The sequence below is a fragment of the Populus euphratica genome, unplaced genomic scaffold (assembly GCF_000495115.2).
Source record: "Populus euphratica unplaced genomic scaffold, PopEup_1.0 scaffold17.1, whole genome shotgun sequence".
In the NCBI taxonomy this organism is placed as follows: Eukaryota; Viridiplantae; Streptophyta; class Magnoliopsida; order Malpighiales; family Salicaceae; genus Populus; species Populus euphratica.
The window spans coordinates 393,022-407,902 of record NW_011499884.1 but is presented as its reverse complement, the minus strand read 5'-3'; the positions used below and the strand labels follow the sequence as shown (position 1 = coordinate 407,902).

The 14,881-nt window shown below is 28.2% G+C and overlaps 1 protein-coding gene across 1 annotated transcript; it reads right to left on the bottom strand.

Moving 5' to 3' along the window:
* Positions 1 to 4,075: 4,075 nt before the first annotated feature.
* On the bottom strand, positions 4,076 to 7,227 carry LOC105129924 (malate dehydrogenase, cytoplasmic-like). The gene is made up of 7 exons (XM_011032197.1): positions 7,037 to 7,227; positions 6,374 to 6,532; positions 6,064 to 6,239; positions 5,493 to 5,770; positions 5,268 to 5,403; positions 5,075 to 5,186; positions 4,076 to 4,423 (listed from the first exon to the last, which is right to left on the bottom strand). Exons 1-7 carry the CDS (start codon positions 7,077 to 7,079, stop codon positions 4,329 to 4,331), a joined length of 999 nt encoding a protein of 332 aa, XP_011030499.1. The 5' UTR covers positions 7,080 to 7,227; the 3' UTR covers positions 4,076 to 4,328.
* Positions 7,228 to 14,881: the final 7,654 nt, after the last annotated feature.

Here is a 14,881-nt window from a genome sequence, read left to right as displayed (position 1 = left end):
TAGATGATTAAAATAAAATAAAAAATAAGTAAACTAGGTGGAGTCTTTGAAGTCTATGAGAAAAAGTTCATTTTGGTTCTCCATGTATTTTTGGTTCATAGATAATCAATTTTTTTAGTTTTGAGAAATTCAATTTTGATATCAAAGTTAATTTCTTTTATTTTTCAATTTTTTATTAAAAAAAAAGGGTTGTTAGATTCTAATAAAGAGAGAAAAAGTGATCATTTATGAAGATTTTAACTACCAAAATATTTGAAATTGTTGTTAGTGGGTTTCATTTAATGATTAAAGTTTAATCTAAGTTTTTTTTCCTTTTATAGGTCCTAAATGACAAATTTATTCATGAGAATGTTTTTGGAGGCAGGTTGATTTGTATTTTTCAGTTGTTTTTTTTTTTAGTTTTTTGAGGTTATACATGGATTATTAAAGTGTTTTGGATAAAAAAATAGATTGAAATGAGTTTTTAAACGAAAAACCAACACCTCATTTTTCTGTTGTTGGATTTTGCACACAAAAAAAACAATACATTATCAACTATTTTATTTTTGAAAAAAAATCTTGATCACCAACTTGTTAAAAAATTAAAAAAAACAAAGCCAGCCATGAGAGCATAGCCTTGGGCTAGTTTTTTTTTTCCCACTGTTTTAGGGCTCCTTTTTGTTTTGTTTTCTTGTCTTTTCTCTTTAAGTTTTGTTGTTTTATATTTGGGTTAAAAAAATAAAAAAAATATTGAATGTAATTGAATTAATCAAGTCATATATTTAATGAGTTCATCCATAGCATTCAAGCTATTATTTGTGTAATACTTTTTTTGTTCTTCAATTTTAAAAAATATAATTTCATAATTTATTATTGATAATTTATTTTTTTATTTAGCTCAAAACAAAAACAAAAAAAATTTCATTCTTTTTTTATCAATAATTTATTCATGTTATCTTAGCTACATGCACCTAACACAATTTATTTCCTTTCAAAAAATATTTCATACAAAAAACCTTCATGTATTTAAATGAAGAATAATCTCAGATTTAAAAGATTTATTAAGTCCAATGACATATATTACTTGTATCATGAATTTATTTGATTGATTTGAATTCACTTAAATTTTTTATTTTTTAGTTGAGTGTTATTTCTTACCACTTTCATTCTTCAATAGTTAACTAATTAGATATTAAGCTTTCCATTTTGTTTTTTTCAAAACTATTCTCGTGACTCTTGCATGTCAATCCTGATTAATTTAATGTATTTTAATTTTAATATTAAATAAAAATATCTTTTAATACATAATTAAAATCTATTTTATAATATCCTATATTAATGATGGATGAGGACTTAGAAAATATTTTTATACAAAATGTTTTTATACAAGTAAGCTTACTTTGATTAATAAAACATGTTTTGAAGTTATAAATAACTATTAAAAAACAAATCATGTTGAACTAAACCAAAACAAATAATATCTCAGTAGTAGGATGAAAACTTATAGAAGACACGTTATCAACGAAAAGATTTATTTTATTGCATTTTAATTTTTTTTTATCATACTTGTGATATATCACGGGCTAATATACGACTTGCCATCTAATGTGTGTGTGTGTATATAGTTCTTGAAATCTCAAAGTACTGGAATCCGACTTGCCCTGGCTGTGCGAATAAAATTCCGGATGTCATAATTTTTATTTTTTTTTGGTCCGTCAAAAACTAGTGGACTGATAAACTAATTTTCATATGCACCATGAAAAAAAAAAAAAGATGTTCATTAATGATACTTGTTAATCATGGCACTTTTTAATCTGATAAATTAGTAGAGCACTCCTTATATGCATTGTGGCATCAGCCTGTGCCCTCAGTTGATCTTGTAACCGTAGATTATTGGTTTTCCTTGTAAATCATTCCGATCCTTAAAAGAATTGACTATTGATCCTAGGAAAAGTATTTTCTTCTAGAAATAAATATTTTTTAGAAACAAAAAATGACTATTCAAAGCTTCAAAGTGTGTTGGTTGCTTTGATTTCCTAGACCCATGTAAAGCTTATTTAGTGTTTAAGAATGGGGTAGAAATTATTTTTTAAAATATTTTTTTTACTTGTAATATATTAAAATAATATTTTTTATTATTTATTTTAAATATCAGCATATAAAAAATATAAAAATAATATGATAGATATTACTTTTTTAAATATGTTTTTAATTAAAATATATTAAAATAATATTTTTTTTAATTTATTTTTAATATCAGCTTATTAAAAATATAAAAAAATATGATAAATGTTACTCCAAGAAAAAATTGCTTGAAATATATTAAAATACTATTTTTTTTATTTTTAAAAATTTATTCTTAATATCAGATATTAAAAAAATTAATAAAAAAATAAAATAAAAAATAAAATCTAGTTAAAACATAAGGCAAAACACCCTTTTGATGGACAAAATCCATTTTATGGTCGTAGATTTTCCAATTCCAAACGATTAATCAAGTGTTCTCGTTTTCTTCAGCGCCTCACCCTACTTTTCCAATACCGCGTATCCCTTCGGTGAGAAAGAGACTAGCGAGTCCAAGACTTCAAAATCTTGGGTTAGGAAATTAGTTTTGTAAACCCCATCTGTAATTTTCTTATTTATTCCAAAAAGATTTTTCCATGAAAAAAATAAATATATATTGAAAATAATAAAAGAATTGGATATAACACTTAGATGAGACAAACAAAACTCTTGTTTTTTACAATAATCTTTTTGGAAAACAACTCCCAGAGAAAGCGTTAGGACGGAAACTTTCTACCAGAGTTGTCAAAATTCCGTGAATCAAGACGCCGTGAATCTAGACGAGGATGATCATGGAACAAATTGCTGAGAAACCGTGCTTCCTTTTCATATATGAAATTGAGGGGCTGGGATAAATTCAAAACCCCAATCAAATCAAACCCTTGCAGAGGTTGACAGCAAATTAAATTCAGGGAGCGCGTGCGAAGGTTTACGGTGGTAAAAAACACCCAATTATTGTGTTGTTTAAAGTGTCTAGTGCTAATGCAGCGGATGAGATGGCGCATGTAGTGATATTGGTGGCAGTTCGGTGGTGGGTAGATTTTCTTCTTCCTTTTCCCTTCCTTTTTTTTGGAAATTCATGCTAGATCAGCCAAAATTTAATGATTGAAGGGATTTTTTTGTTTTTTGCTTTCCACACAATCATCTTAATCTCATAACCTTAGTCACTGATTTTAACACTGTATCCAGCTAACTGGTAAAATAGGTGGAGGTGTTTTTAACTCTAATGTGTATGATATGTTCTACTGTTATATCGCGAGGCTGGTGTTCTAGTTGTAAACCGTGTACTTGATTTGTGGTTCCCTTCCATGGTCAGGTTATGGTGCAAATTCTGTAAATTGGCAACCTCTTCTTGATAAAAAAATAAAAAGAGAAGAAAAGAAAAAAAGGTGGTATGATGAGAATTCCCCGCTGGAAAGTGTAAAATAACCCCACATACCTTCTATTTTTACCACCATAAAAAACCATGCAAATGTGGAAATTTAACATAATATTCTATCAAACATTATTCCCAACGACGCAAATAGTTCATCCAATGCAATGCACACGCGAAAGAACAGACCAAGCATGGCAACCGTATTCATGATAGTAATTCATATTATGACTGAAATCTTGAGTGCGGATTGTTTATCATCATTTACGGTTTTGAAAAAACAAGTAGTTATTGATTTATACACTCATGAATCTGAAGTTTACAACTATAATACCTGAACCTGCCATAAAATTGCAAAGTGCATGCTAGGGTCATCAAGTGCGTTTGATTAAGGTTCCAAAACGACGAAAATAGGAGGACGAGGTAAAATAGGTGAACTGAATTCTGGTAAAGTTTGCATGAAGCTCAAGAAATTCTACTGCTATCCATTATTTTCAGTTTCCCAAAAACAATGATAGGTACAGGTATTCGAGGGTTTGAACTATCCAACACAACTGTTAGCTCTCCCAACAAGTCCAAGCACACCACAGATCAGCCAGTGGTCTGGAAAATCTCAGGTACCCTTGGTATCACATTTCAAAGGAGAAAGAAGGTCAAAACTCAAAAACACAAACAGCTGTGAAATAATTACCTTGAAATCTCAGTGTATATGCAACTATTGAAATTTCAATCGATGAAATACCACAAAAATTCAAACATCCTCATATCTTATGATAGTCTTTAACAAGGTAAGATCCAAAGAGGCAGCTCTTATCTAGGAACAACAGTAGCTTTATTAAAAAACTTGACACTGCCCGCTCGTTTGGAAGGTGAGAGGCCCACTTAATATATGCCTATGACAGGAAACGAGCATCTAAGCGAGACACGAGTAAGCAAGAGCCTTCTCCTCAGAGAGCTCATCTGCTGTCAAATCCAACTTTTTCCTTGAGAATTCATCAATGCTAAGACCTGAGTCACAGAATGAGGCCATAAAACAGTTGTAATCATCCATGAAGGCTGAAGTTCAAGATAGATATGAACTGAATTACTACAAACTTTTTGTACAAAGGCAAATTAAAAGAAAAACATATAATTTTGCTTGCTTGTGCAAAAAACAAGATGAGAATATCCTTGAAATAAAAGTTTCAAACATGGTTTTCTATACTTCCAACCACAATATGGTTGGGTAAAGAACCAATGAAAGAGAATCGAAACTCTACTATCATTAATATATATCATGATTCCCTCAAGTTTATTAAGACCTACTATTAGATGTAGCGGCAGCATAAAATAGAATAAAAAAGGTTAATGATACATTTTTCATCATTAAAAATTTACTTTTGTGAGCCTTCCACAAAATCCGCTTAAGAATATGGAAAATAACAAATTTGAACAGAAAAGAGAAGTGCACTGCATGGGATACAGGAGAAAGAGCAGGCTTATAGAGATCCAAAAGTGCTGCATCATAAAAATATATGCAAGCACCAGCAAAAAGCATAAACACATCACCAAAATGCCCTTAAAATAGATAATATCTGACTCTATTATAATCTCATATATCGGCATAAAATCATAAAGAATGAGTGCTATGTGACGATATTTTATTTGGTACACCCTTACCTTGAACAATTTTCCACTCTCCATTCTGACAAGTAACAGGGAAGGAATAAATTAGACCAGCTGGTACATTGTACGAGCCATCAGAGTAGACCCCCATGGAAACCCAGGTGCCCTACATTAAAGAAAAAAAATCATACCACAAAACATGAAAAGATTAACTCAAAATTGGAAAGCAGGTAGAGCACTGTCAAACCTCAGGAGTTCCAAGAACCCAATCATGAATGTGGTCACAAGCAGAGCTAGCAGCAGATAATGCACTTGAAAGCTTTCGTGCTTTAATGATCGCAGCACCACGTTGCTGAACAGTAGTGATGAACTCTGCATTCAACCTTAAACCAAGAAATACAATTACCATTGTGATCCACAACTTTCGAAAATAACTTAAATAGAGTTTAAACAGAAATACAATCATTAATACCATGCATCATCCTTAACAAGCTCCCGCACGGGTTTCTCCCCAGCTGGAGTCTTAACAGTAGCATGGTTGACATCAGGGTACTGAGTAGATGAGTGATTCCCCCAAATAATCACATTTTTAACATCAGAGACTTGGATACTCAACCTCTCTGAAATTTGACCAAGTGCCCTGTTATGGTCCAGTCTTGTCAAACAAGTAATGTTTTTCTCAGGAATAGATGGTGCAAATTCCTTTAAAATCAATGCATTGGTGTTTGCTGGGTTAGCAACAACCAAAACCTGAAGAAAACAAAAAGAAACGATAATTAAAATGAAATTTAAGTCTGAATTGTTCAAGTGATGCAGCTCTAAACGCGTTCAGTTTCATACATGTAACAGTAGCTAGAATTTCACAGGATGTCTCAAACTAAAAATAATATATAGGACATGTATTTCCATTATAATTCAATAGATCAAACTAATTTCTCTCAGTCTAAATACATGTGTTTCTATTTAACAATACAGAATCCAATTACCGTTTAAACAAAGAACCCAAACACAGATTGTTTTGTTAATTTTTTGAAACACGGTACCTTGCAGTTTGCAGCTGCATGCTTCTCAAGAGCAGAAGCCTGTGACTTGTAAATTGACACATTTTTAGACATCACATCTTTTCTCTCCATTCCTTCCTTCCTTGGGAAGCCACCAACCATTACTGCAATGTTAACCCCGGTGCAGGCCTCCACAACATCAGTTGTAGCTACAACACCTATTGTAAATATTTTGGGTCAGATCTTGTGATCGTACAGCTAATTCCTCACAATCCCACATGTTGCACCATAAAATAGTCATTCTTCGACAACTTGTCCGGTCATTTTGAAAAGGGGCACGAAGGGAAGATACCTTTAAGAAGAGGAAATGCAGCATCTACCAACTCCATCTTCACACCATTCAATGCCTCGGCTGCAGGTGGGATATCTAGCATGTGGAGGATCACAGGCTGGTCAGGACCAAGCATCACTCCCCTAGCAATCATGGGTACAAGAGCATATCCAATTTGTCCTGCAGACCCAACCACACATTCACTTTGTTACATTGCAGTTTATAAATCAAATAGCTCTACGCGTACATTCAAGAATTGATATCAACAAAATGAGAATTAACAAATTAAAAAAACATAGATAATTTATTTTTTTACGCATTATCGCAAATAATACTTGAGCACTCACAATCAATAATTTTAATTGAATCGCAGATCTACACGTACGTATCAAGACACGATCATTAAAATGAAGCGTGCAATTCAATTAAAACAGACTCTGAAATAGTGTCGCATCAAACAGCACCGGCAACTCTTAATTACATGAAGCACGTAATAATAATAATCGATTCAACTAACTTCGCCTTCAAAACGCAATCTAGTCATGAGCATGTTACACTAGATCAATATCTACAAGATTAAGATCAATAATTTTTCTAGGTCTATCGTCAATAACAACCACCAGTTATAGATCTGTGGCAAAGTTAGTGTGAGTTAAGGTTTTATTTTTAGTTTTGTTATAGTACCTGCAGCTCCAGTAACGAGAACGCGAGCGGGTTCCTTTGCCATTGGTGAAGATCTAGAGAGACAGTGAGAGGAAAACCGATTCTTTTAAGATCGTTCGTCGATAACGAAGTTAGAGGCAGTGAGAGTGGAGAGAGGCTATTCTTGAGATAGAGAAGGAGTACTTTGCGCGTGTGGAAACGGATAATGCCAGGGAATAATAGGATATGTACAAGGTGGTTAGTTTAGGAAGACCGACGTCGTTTTGCTGACTCTCTCTTCTTAAAAAAAAATAATTTAAGTAGCGGCCATCACGCGTTTGCTAATTTAGCTACGTGCTAGCTCTCGGTTGAGCTGTGGTTGGTTGCACCGAATCATTATATACGGGTTTATTAATTTTTAAAATTAAAAATATATTAAAATAATATTTTATTATTTTTATAAAATTATTTTTTATATTGACATTGTTTAAAAATATAACAATTTTATTTTTTACAAAAAAAACCCCATTTAAAGTACAATTTCAAACATTTCTCTTTAAATAAGGGTTAAACGTTCCCTGTCCTTAAGGGGATAGAACATTATTTATAAATTGTCTTTGAAAATATGGATATAATTGTTTTTTAAAAAATTTTATTTAAAAATATATTAAAAAAAAAATTATTTTAAAAAAATTATTTTTAATATAAAGATATTAAAATGATATAAAAATATTTAAAAAATTATTAATTTGAAAAAAAATAAAATTTAATTTTTTTAATAACACTTTTAAAATATAAAAATAAACAAAAATTAAATACATCAGTCCAATCTTGATTGCTGATAACCCGATGAAGATATAAAATCGTAGTTTAATACCATATCATATACTAATCACAACAGTATAATTTTTTACAATTAAATTTAGCAACACTTTTAATAATTTATCATCTTAGGAATACGTTGCGTCCTTGAAGGCATACCTTAGGAAAAACATCGTCATGAAATATCATGGTTATCAGCATGTTAATGCAAGACGCCGTTATGTTCCAAACTAGGAGCTTCTCGGCTGATTCAATCACACAATTTCGCATGCTCATCTTCCTCATTTGAAGTTAGTTTTTAAAACAATTTTCAGAAGAAAAATAAACTTATATAATAAAAACAAAAGAAAACATGCCGCACTTGCGCTCCTGGTTCAGCACAGTTTGCATGTCAATAATTAGAATTTTATTTTTACATGTTTTTAAAATATATTTGTGTGTTTTATGATGATTTTATTATGTTAGATGTAAAAATAATAAATTATTTTAATATATTTTTAAATAAAAATTACTTTTAAAAAACTTATTATATCATATTATCCAACATACTTTTACAACTAAGTGAGTCAATAAATACTAGCGACAAGTTATCCATGTGGATGTCGCGCCATTTAACATCATATTCAACCTGGGCTTAGAACCTGTTTTTTAAAATATTGTTGTTTGAAAAAATATTAAATTTGTTATTTAAAACTTCTTATAATTTTAATATTAAAAGAAAAATAGTTAAATACATTGTGTGCGAAAGTGTCACGTTCCTTTCCTTTCTTGGAATTGCATAGGCTTTGTGCTCACATTACTGGGTTTATCTTTCTGTTTGTAATGAATTTCACATCTATGGATGCTGGAGACGATTTTAACTTAGTGGTTTTCTTAGTTTTTTTTTTTTTGGTTCAAAGAGACATCTCATCCAAAAAGCAAGGACGAGAGTGTGTTTGTAAATATAATAGAGTGTATGTAAGTATGGTAGTTGTTTTTTTAAGATTTTTTATTTAAAAATTTTTTTAAAATTTTTTTAATTTATTTTTAATATCAATACATCAAAATAATACAAAAATATAAAAAAAAAAATTAATTTTTTAAAATAAATATATAAATGTTAACGAATTTGTACGCCAGTGTTTGATATTTCAAATGTTGACAGCAAATATTTCGTAACAGCTATTCCACTAACTCAGCAGGAATTGAGGCTGCTGAACTGGCAACAGACTTGATGAATGCTAATATTGCTCGTAAAACAGCCTCTGAAGGTATGTATACATGCCATAGTTTTTAAACTTGATCTAGTGGTCGGCCGGTTTAAGGTTCAGGTTCCGAGTTTTGATCAGGTTATCGGATTTTGACTGAGTTAGCTGAGTCGGCCGGGTCAATTTTTATTTTAAAAAAAAATTAAAAACAACATCGTTTTAATAAAAAATAAACAAAAGTCATTAATTTTTTTAAATAAATATTAGCAAATTTGTACGCAATCCCAAATAATGCTGCGACATGGTCACGCCAGTGTTTGGTATTCTAAATCTTGTCAGCAAACATTTCGTAACAGCTATTCCACTGACTCAGCAGGAATCGAGGCCGCTGAACTGGCAGCAGACTTGATGAAGGCTAATATTGCTCGTAAAACAGCCTCTGAAGGCATGTATCCATATTCTTCTTTAATCTTTTCGCGAAGCCTAATGTGCATCTCAAAAGTGTTTCTGATATTCTGCTTTTGATGTCTCCGGTCTACTTCATTTGGTTAGAAATCCTGGTTGCTCTGGTGTTCTGTTGACCTGTCGAAGTTTTCCTATTAATTATGTTTCAGCAGCTTTACATGTTAATTTCAAATACTTGCACCTCCTCTCTTACTGGATTTGTGATATTACTGCAGAGACACCTGCTCCAGCAGAGGTGAAACGACATGCTACTTAGAGGAACTGACATACCTGATGACCTGACCAGACGCTTCTTTTTTGAGGCAATTAAGAAGGTAAATAAAATGTTAAATGGGACGATGAAGTATGTTTGATCCTTCTACCATGACTATTTACCACTAGGTTTATTGCAATTCGATTATATTTGAAAATTCCCCATTTCCATTTTCAGGTCACTGTTGAGGAAATGGAAGCATATTGGATGAAAAGGATGAATCATGTTGACCCCATGAAAGATTTTTTGCACTAATTGACGCAGCATGCTTTACTTGGATGAACATTTTATTCCAGCACTTTCCGTTTTCACTAAGGTTGAGCTTGTTTTGTCTCTCAGCTGGTTGCTGCAACAATCTTGAAATGCTTAAATGGAACTGCTGTCAACGAATTTCAGACTTCAGACCGTTTCTTAAAGCTTCTTCTAAGTGACGCTGTGATTATTTAACACATTGGTATGAGCGGGCATGTATAGAACAAATGAAGAGTGCGGCATTGCTGCTGCAGCTGAGTTTCTGTCAATGAAACTATCCCTTTTTCTGGTCTTGTGGGTCAGATAATTTAGAGACTGGTCATAGTTCACCTCAGAATTACTAATCTAACAAGAATGAATATAACAGCAGCAACTATGTAGCACCACTACGTTCCCGGTGTTCAGACACCTTGTCTGCGGGAAAGAAAAGTCACGTAACATTCTTCAGTTAACAGTGGGGATATTCTTTATTATTCTGGTTAGACTAAGGTAAAATAAAAATAAAAATAATATTTTTTATTTTTTATTGTATTTTTAAATAAAATTAATATTAAATATTATTTAATAACAATATATAAATTAGACAGAGATCACTTGATAATGTAATATTTGTAAAATTTAATTTTAATTTTATAGAGATCACTTTATAATGTAATATTTGTAAAATTTAATTATAATTTTAATTTTATTCCTAATTATATTTTATTTAATGTTATTACATTCTTAAAAAATTTATAAAAATTATAGTCCTTATCGAATATATTTTATAAATAAGAGAATTGTAAATAATTTAATAAAATAATATCAAATATTTTCTATAAAGTATTATTTATTTCATAATTTAATAGAAATAATTAAATTTTTAATTTTTAAATTAAAAATCATCAATATTAATATATATATATATATATATTAATTATTTTATAATATCAATTTAAAAAATATTTTTTAATCAAATATATTAATTTACTTTATTACTCAACCTCATTTTCAACTATAATTTTAATTAAATATATAATTTTTTTAAACTAACTTCAACTATACATACCTTATATAAAATAACTTTTTTCATATCATAATTATAATAACAAACATAATACCAATCTCAAGTAAATTTACTTTTGACAATACTGTAGACGTGGTCCGGCCATGTGAAAATTCAATTTCTTTCACTTTTCCGTACAGTTGGTGAGGATATGGCGAGACTTGCGCACGATGTTCTTTACTTTTACTTTCAAATTTTAATTATTTTTGCAAGGGAAAAGCATTGGCCACCCATCTCCCTAGCATGCTTTCCAGTTTCCTCCACACTTTGTGCCCGTTTGTTTACGTGGCAGTTTTTATTTTTAAAATAAATTACATAAAATAAATGTTCGGTTATAATAAAATGTATTTTATTATTGATATAGAACCACACAAATCATAGATTTAAGGAAAACAGCTCAAACTACTATTACTCTTTTTCATAAAAATACTTAATTTGTTAAAAGTCAAACCTGTTTAGGCAGGGGCAAAAAGATAAAATAATAGGAGGTCATAACACGTGGTTGACAATAAAAAAATTTACATGGCATTCTACCCTTTGAAATAAAATTTAATTTTAAAATTTTAATAAAAAAATAAATTTAATCTCTAAAAATATCATAAAAAAATATTAATTTAAAAAAAAACTATCTAACTTTTTTTTCAATACCTTTTAAAAAATAAAATAAAGATAATATAAAAAATATAATGAATTGAATTTTACATTTTTTTTAAACATGTTAATTCAACTTATTTATGAATTGAATTTAAATCAAACACTATAATTGAATTTCAAAACTAACTAAATGCATGGAAATGAATTTGATTTATTTCAAAAATAATAATTTTTTATTTTTTATTTTTAATTATATTTTATTTAAAAAACTAAAAAGAAATCGCTTGATGATATAGTATTTGTAGAATTTAATTACAATACTAATTTTATTCCAAATAATATTTTACCTTGTGTTTTTGGGCACTTAAAAAACCAATGGAATAATAAAAAAATATTTTTTATAAATATTTTTTATTTCATTACGTACTAACAATAGTTAAATTTATAATATTTAAATTAAAAATCATCAATATTAATATATATATATTAATTTTTTATAACCTTAATTTAAAAAATATTATTTTAACTAAACATAATAAATTATTTTTTATTTAATCTTAAGTTACAACAATTATTAAAATTAAAATCATACCTACAACAACTATTAGCTAACAGAAGCAACTTACAGCTACACAGACAATAGCAGAAATTCACAAACAGGGGTGGTCTCAGCACCGGCTGTGTGAGAATGCCGGTGGACCTGTCGTCAGCAGTTTCAAATCGATGACAAGTCGTGTTTTGTTGTCCAGTATGTTTGTTTTTGGGAGATAGTAGTCTGGCTTCTTTGTCCATGTAAAGAGGCCCATTTGGAATTCAATTTCAACTTGTTTTTTTATAATTAAATTAATTTTTATTTTAAATTATATTTTAAGTATTTTTAGATTGTTTTGATATGTAAATATTAAAAATAAATTTTAAAATAAAAAATATTATTTTAATATATTTTTAAATAAAAAACATTTTAAAAAATAATATTTACCATACTTACAATTACATCCTAAATAAACTTTTTCATGCTTGTCGGCTGCTAATTAACTTTGCCTTAATCTTACCTGAAAAATTAAATTAATTTTGCACCATCAATCTTTTTTTCTTCGATTCATTTCATTATGCTAACAATAGCTAGCGGTCAACTAATATAGAAAAATGAATCTTACCTACGCCTATGCGTCTGAGCTTTTTGCTAATAAGTTCATAAATTTTTAGTAGTTTTTTGGTTTTTTGAGCTTTTTTATTTTTATAATTTTATAATTTAATATTAAATTTTATTATTTCATTATCGGTTAGTTATAAATTTATTTTTTTTATCTTTTTATCTTTTGTATTTTTAGATTGACTAGAATAAGAATATCACAAGTACAAAACAAAAAAAAATAAATTGGAATATAGATCAAATGAAAGAATTTATATATGTGATAACGACAACATAGAATAAAGTCTGACTTGGATTGCGATTATTGATTTAAAAGATTTATTATTAACGAGCCGTGACAATCGCATCTATCAAAGCAACTAAAACAATTATTGAAATAAATTCAAATGGAAGAAAAAAATATAAATTTTTATTTTTTTATTTTTTTATCTTTTTTATTTTTTAACATATAATAAAATAAAAAAAATTAATTTAATTTAATAGAGTTTATAATTTAGATAATGAGTCAACTAAAATGAATCATATATTTTTTATCTTTGTATTTTTTGGAGATGCTCAATAGACAAGATTATGTCATGACAGCTCTCCTATAATTTAATTTAAAATTTAAACTAATTAAAAAATTATATAAAATTTATTCAAGTTTAAATTATTATATTAAATTTAATAAAAATATTAAATAGTTTCTTTGCCCATCCACATAAAGCACTGGAAGATAAACCAGTTATATTTTATTTATATTTTAAAAAATTAGTATTAAATATTATTTAATATCAATACATAAATTAGACAAAAATCACTTGATGACGTAGCATTTATAGAATTTGATTACAATTTCAATTTTATTCCTGATTATATTTTACCTGATATTGTTGCACTTTTAAAAAATTTATGAAAAATATAATCCTTGTCGGATGTATTTTATACATAATGGAATTGTAGATAGTTTAATAAAATAATATAAAATATTTTACATAAAGTATTATTTATTTTATAATTTAATAGAAATAGTTAAATTTATAATATTTAAATTAAAAATTATCAATATTAATATATATATATATATATATTAATTATTTTATAATTTCAATTTGAAAAGTATTTTTTAACCAAATACATTAATCTACTTTTTTGCTCAACCTCATTTTCAATCATAATTTTAATTAAATATATATTTTTTTAAATCAACTCCAATTAAAAATATCTTATATAAAATAATTTTTTTCAAATCATAATTATAATACCAATCTCAAGTAAATTAACTTTTTACAATACTGTAGACGTGGTCCGGCCATGTGAAAATTCATTTTCTTTCACTTTTCCGTACAGTTGGTGAGGATATGGCGAGACTTGCGCGCGCTGTTCTTTACTTTTACTTTCAAATTTTAATTATTTTTGCAAGGGAAAAGCATTGGCCACCATCTCCCTAGCATGCTTTCCAGTTTCCTCTTGTTTACGTGGTTGTTTTTATTTTTAAAATAAATTATATAAAATAAATGTTTGATGATAATAAAATATATTTTATTATTGATATAAGATCCACACAAATTATAAATTTGCAAAAAACAGCTCAAACTACTGTTATTTTTTTTACAAAAATATTTAATTTGCCAAAAATCAAACCTATTTGAACATTGCCAGAAAAATAAAATGGTAGGAGGTCATAACACATGGTTGAGAATAAAAAACGTTACACGGTATTTTACCCTTTGAAATAAAATTTAATTTAAAAATTTTAATAAAAAAATAAATTTAATCTCTAGAAATATCATAAAAATAAAAATAAAATATTAATTAAAAAAAAATATCTAGATTTTTTTTTCAAAACCTTTGAAAAAATAAAATGAATTGAATTTTATATTTTTTAAACATGTTAATTCAACTTATTTATGAATTGAATTTAAATCAAACACTATAATTGAATTTCAAAACTAACTAAATGCATGGAAATGAATCCGATCTATTTCAAAAAAAAATAATTTTTATTTTTATTTTTAATTGTATTTTATTTAAAAAATTAGAAGAAAATCGTTTGATGACATAGCATTTGTAGAATTTAATTGCAATCCCAATTTGTGTTCCTGATAATATTTTATCTTATATTTTTATATTCATC

Excerpts from the sequence above, each read along its gene's own strand:
- LOC105129924 (XM_011032197.1), bottom strand. The coding sequence starts at position 7,079 with ATGGCAAAGGAACCCGCTCGCGTTCTCGTTACTGGAGCTGCAG. Across the intron at positions 5,771-6,063 it reads ATGCAGCTGCAAACTGCAAG|GTTTTGGTTGTTGCTAACCC; the intron begins GTACCGTGTTTC and ends TGTTTTCTTCAG. Across the intron at positions 5,187-5,267 it reads GGGTTCTTGGAACTCCTGAG|GGCACCTGGGTTTCCATGGG; the intron begins GTTTGACAGTGC and ends TCTTTAATGTAG.